Source organism: Oncorhynchus gorbuscha, unplaced genomic scaffold, assembly GCF_021184085.1.
Source record: "Oncorhynchus gorbuscha isolate QuinsamMale2020 ecotype Even-year unplaced genomic scaffold, OgorEven_v1.0 Un_scaffold_744, whole genome shotgun sequence".
Classification (NCBI taxonomy): Eukaryota; Metazoa; Chordata; class Actinopteri; order Salmoniformes; family Salmonidae; genus Oncorhynchus; species Oncorhynchus gorbuscha.
In genome coordinates this window covers 323,585-328,378 of record NW_025745789.1, presented here as the reverse complement: position 1 = coordinate 328,378, position 4,794 = coordinate 323,585, and the positions used below count along the sequence as shown (strand labels likewise).

Below are 4,794 nucleotides of genomic sequence, written 5' to 3'. Positions count from 1 at the left end.
GCGCACAATTGCCCAGCGTTGTCCGGGTTTGGCCCACATTGTAAATAAGAATTTGTTCTTATTAACTGACTTGCCTAGTTAAAATATATATATATATTTTTAAAATATATATTATTATGAGCCATTCTCCCCTCAGCAGCCTCCACTGAATTGTTGCTATACATTGTTGAAGGGAGGTTAGTCCTCTTCCACTGGAACAAAGGCTTGGGGCGGGGACATCACTCCATCACTTCTAGTGTAATTCTCTGGATACACACACACTTTACATGGTAAAGGGAGGGGCTTAGACAACAGATTAGATAACGAGAGAAATGTTTCCTGATCTGTTTAGATAACAGTCCCTTTAGGGGCTGGTTTCTCGGACACAGGTTAAGCCTTGTGCCGGACTAAAAAGCACTTTTGAGTCCAGGATTAGGCTTCTGTCTGGGAAATTGGCCCCATAAAAGTCTAGTTGTTAGTTAAATTCAATGTTAATTCATGTGCATGGTTCCTGTCAAATGAACGTCCTTCTCTAGCTCAGTTGGTAGAGCATGGCGCTTGTAACGCCAGGGTAGTGGGTTCGATCCCCGGGACCACCCATACGTAGAATGTATGCACACATGACTGTAAGTCGCTTTGGATAAAAGCGTCTGCTAAATGGCACATATTATTATTATTATTTATATTATAAACAGTGATGAAATTAATAAAAACACATTATTTCTACCCAGCTGTTTTGACGTTATGTGTTCTGACTTCTTGTGTGGTTATCTGAAGGTGGGATGTTTTAGACATGTGTAGTGATGAGAATCTAGTGTCAAATACCCAAATCGTATAGTCATATATGATGTAACACCCCCCAAATAAGGTCACACAACAAGGATGTCATTCATTAAAAAAATAGTGCTCTTTATTATAAATTATTGAAATGTCGTATGAATATAAATATGTGCAAATTTTTTAGTTCTGCTTGCTTCTGCGATCTCCTTTTCTTCAAACTCGATCATGCTTCTACTGCAGCCAGTCACCTGGCTAGACAATAATGAATATCTTTATAAAAGATAGGAGAAAACCTGTTTGCATTTTTCTGTCAGTCATGTAAACATTGTCTGGTTTTAAGAAAAATAAATTGAACAGAATGAACCTTAGATGCTCTCTTTGTGAGGAAGAGAGATTCTCAGATCTTAATACATTCAATGGTAAGTGATATCTGGTATCCTGTCTGTGGCACAAATACCACCACATTCATCGGGGTATATTTCCTATCCACTGAGGGCTTACCCAGACTCTATTTCCTCTGTATATAGTGATGTTATTATCTCAAGTATAAAAGCAACCCCTCATTCATTTATTCGTCATGCAAGTATTCGTTGTTCAGTCAAGAAACCGTTTTGTTGGTGAGTTCAGGACAGGTTTGGCATGTTCAAATCAAAAGCCCTGCCAATCAACCAATCATTACACACATCTTCAACACCTTAAGTCTCAAATATAATGTTCTCCATTCGGCCGTTTGTGGCTTCACACTTCTGTAACATTGGGTCATAATTGGTTTGCAGTTCTGGCTAGTTTTTCTAAGGAAATAAACAACTATTGACTCAAAGTGTGATGTTGGAGGTGGTGACGTTGGTGACGTTAAATGTCCCCTTTGGAACATGGGTTAGAATTCCGGTTGCTAGGCAGTTTCCTGGCAAGGCTGAGACAGAGATCCCAGTTTTCCCAGAGGAAGCCAAAAAGCTTGGTACTCCGACCAACGAGTTTAATACTTCCAGGCTCAGGGCTAATGTCCGTAACTAATATCCAACAGCCAGCTAAGGACAGTCAATATAGCCAATCCTGATGTAATGGTTGAATGGATAGGAGAGGCTGGTGTGTTTGTGTTTCTCAGGCCGGTGCCGTGCCACAGCCAGACCCCGTGGTTAGCAGCAGTGGGAATGTGTGCCTCGTCAGAGGTGTGAAGGCAGGCAAGATGCTGGCTCAGAGCCTTCATCGACTAAAGAGAGAGAGCGGACCTCGGGAGGAAGTTATTAGTCATGCAGTGAGGTTAGAGTTGAGGTTGGGAAACAGTTCTTTTCTGGTCCAATTGAAGGCCTGACCGACACACATCTGAACCAATTAGCAGCACACCGACTGGCCGTTTAGCCTCTCAATGAACCAGTCCTCCTTTCTCTCTCTCGTTCTGTCTTTTCTCTCTCTCCTTCTCTCTCGTTCTGTCTCTCTCTCTCCTTCTCTCTCGTTCTCTCTCTCTCTCCTTCTCTCTCGTTCTGTCTCTCTCTCTCCTTCTCTCTCGTTCTGTCTCTCTCTCTCCTTCTCTCTCGTTCTGTCTCTCTCTCTCTGCATGAATGAGAGACTGGAAAGTCTGATGACGACGCCCACCTCTTGTCTTTTGGTTGGCAGCCTGTTGAGAGTGACTGGCTGACGTGGGACCAGTATAGCTCTACTCCTCATGGTAACGTTATATCACTCCTGGGCTTGGGAGATGGGTACAGTACAGCCCTTATGAGAACCACAATACCAAGCATCTTCTTCTACTTTCTCAGACTGACTCATGCTGCTGCCTTCCCCTCTGCCTCGTCACCCTGATGTGGGTGAACCATCCCTCTAAGAGACAGATACAGACAGTCATATTTCCCCCCCAGTTCTGTGGGGTACTGCCACACTGTCTCTCACACCAGCCCAAGTCCCCTTCATAACACCTTTATCAAGTCTTATGGCATCGAGGCACTACATGTCCAGAGAGGCCTAGATGGGCGCGTCGTACTCCTGCAGGAACTCTTTGAGCGGGTGGGGAAGCTGCTCCCGTTTGCTGGATATGTCCAGGTGTCCGTTGACTGTTTTCCTACACAGGTGCTGCAGGCTGGACATAGTGGAGGAGAAAGGTTTGAGGAGCTCCAGGGGAATCTTCTCCCCTCCAGAGTAGATGTAGTAGGAGGCGTTCCCTCCCCTCGTGTTTTTCTCCACCAGCGAAGCCCCTTTGGTCGGGGGCATGTAGTGGTGGACCAGCTTCAGCACACAGTCGAAGTGGGGCACAGCCTGCATGCTCTTGGGGTCCGTCTGGAGTAAGAAGGACCCGGAGTCACACTGGATGCGCAGGTTCTTGGTGCCAGACGCCGTCTTGACGCTGAGCGTGAAGAAGTGTCGGTTGTCGGAGCTATCGCGGATCAGGAAGGTGCCGACGGACTCGGCGGCCAACATGGCGTTGGCCTCCTTGCCATTGATAGAGCCCCAGTAGAAGCCGCTCTCCTGGAGCTTGTGCAGGGTGGTGACGACGAGCTGGTACTGCACCTTGGAGCTGAAGGTCTTGTAACGGTGAGGCAGCCGCATGGTGGAGTCGAAGGGGCTGCTGCTCATGACGGAGTCAAACTTGCTGTGGGTTACCATGGCGCTGCGCACCGCTTCTTTGCGACCTGCCTGGTGAGCACTGGGCACCACACAGACAACAGAAGACTAGAAGGAGGAGGTCGGAGAGTAGAGGTCACCAATCTCCCTACAGAGGTCAAGGCCTTTAGATTGTGTTGTTGTTGTGTCTGGAGAGGATAGTCCTGGAGAAAAAGCAGAGAAAATCATCAGTGTCCAAAGTATCTGCTCAGAGTGGAGTGATTTGGACATTGAGTGGACCTCAGGGCATTTGGCAATACGATCCAAATAACTGACGTTTAGTTTATCAACTCAAGATACCCAGTTCTATCATTTTAATTATAGAAATAAATAACAGTCGATAAAAGGTTTATTTATAGTGTAATTGTTTTAGGGTGGAGAGTAATCTAATAGTCCTCAATTTATGTAGCTCTCAGGCAAAGATTATGTTTGGCTATAATTTCAAATATTCTAATTAAACTTCTCTGGTTACATAGTGGAACATTTTTACCAATGAGGCCCTGGCTATTTTTTGTCCTGTAGCGGACTATTGAGAACCACACGAAGTAATATGATTCGACACCGCTCATGTTGCTATCGTCACTCCAATTACGCACTGCTACATGATTTATAACCATATTATTTACGACAACTCGCCTATATGGCTATTGTATGTGAAAGGTGAAATTGAAAACATTGTATTTCAGTAGAATAGACGTGATGTGCAATTAGGCTACCGTTTACTCTGTCCTGCTCATTTACAGGAAAGTGTGTTTTTTATCTCTGCCCTCCGGCTCAGTCACCGCGGTCAGTTCCAGTAAAGTCGAGCAGGCTAATGAGCGGAATCCTTCAACTGATGCATCATTTTACATACAAAAGTCCCATGAAAAAAAAATCGCTAATGATTTATAATGATACATTGTCTTCGCCTTTGCTACTTTTAAACAATAGAATCAATAGTCTTGTTTCTTACCTTTTAACGGTTTCTCTCTGTACTTGGAACTTTGAAAGTTTATCCAATTGCTTCAATCCCTTGAGTATATTTGTTTCCTTGAGCTTGATATCTTGTGTTGTTCAAATTGTAAGAACTGTATCCTTGCTGAAGTGCAATGTCCTTTACAGTGTCAGTTGTGTCCTTTGTCTGTGTTCTACGTTGGACTGACTGGACATTGCTCGTACATCATTTGCCTCTTTAATGATCGCGCAGAGCTTGCGAGTAGCGCTCATAATGTGTCGCGAGGCTCCACCCCCTTGTTTTTCCAGTAAGGGCCTCTTGGCAGATTGTCAGTAAGAAATGTTTTTTTTAAAGGACGATTCCTGGTATTCAACAGAGAAGTCCTCCCCTCCCCCGCTGTTCCTCCAAAATGAAGTTATGGAGTTCCAGGCAATAACTTTTCCTGCAGCGAATTGATTGTAAAAACGGTCTGTTATCGCCTTATTGTATTAGCTTTGCTGGTAATA

General features: G+C 44.6%; 1 protein-coding gene across 1 annotated transcript; it reads right to left on the bottom strand.

The window, feature by feature from the left end:
• Positions 1-867: 867 nt before the first annotated feature.
• On the bottom strand, positions 868-4,537 carry LOC124019997 (suppressor of cytokine signaling 3-like). Its single transcript, XM_046335412.1, has 2 exons — positions 4,307-4,537; positions 868-3,518 (listed from the first exon to the last, which is right to left on the bottom strand). Exon 2 carries the CDS (start codon positions 3,355-3,357, stop codon positions 2,719-2,721), a length of 639 nt encoding a protein of 212 aa, XP_046191368.1. The 5' UTR covers positions 3,358-3,518; positions 4,307-4,537; the 3' UTR covers positions 868-2,718.
• Positions 4,538-4,794: the final 257 nt, after the last annotated feature.

Excerpts from the sequence above, each read along its gene's own strand:
- LOC124019997 (XM_046335412.1), bottom strand. The coding sequence starts at position 3,357 with ATGGTAACCCACAGCAAGTTTGACTCCGTCATGAGCAGCAGCCCCTTC.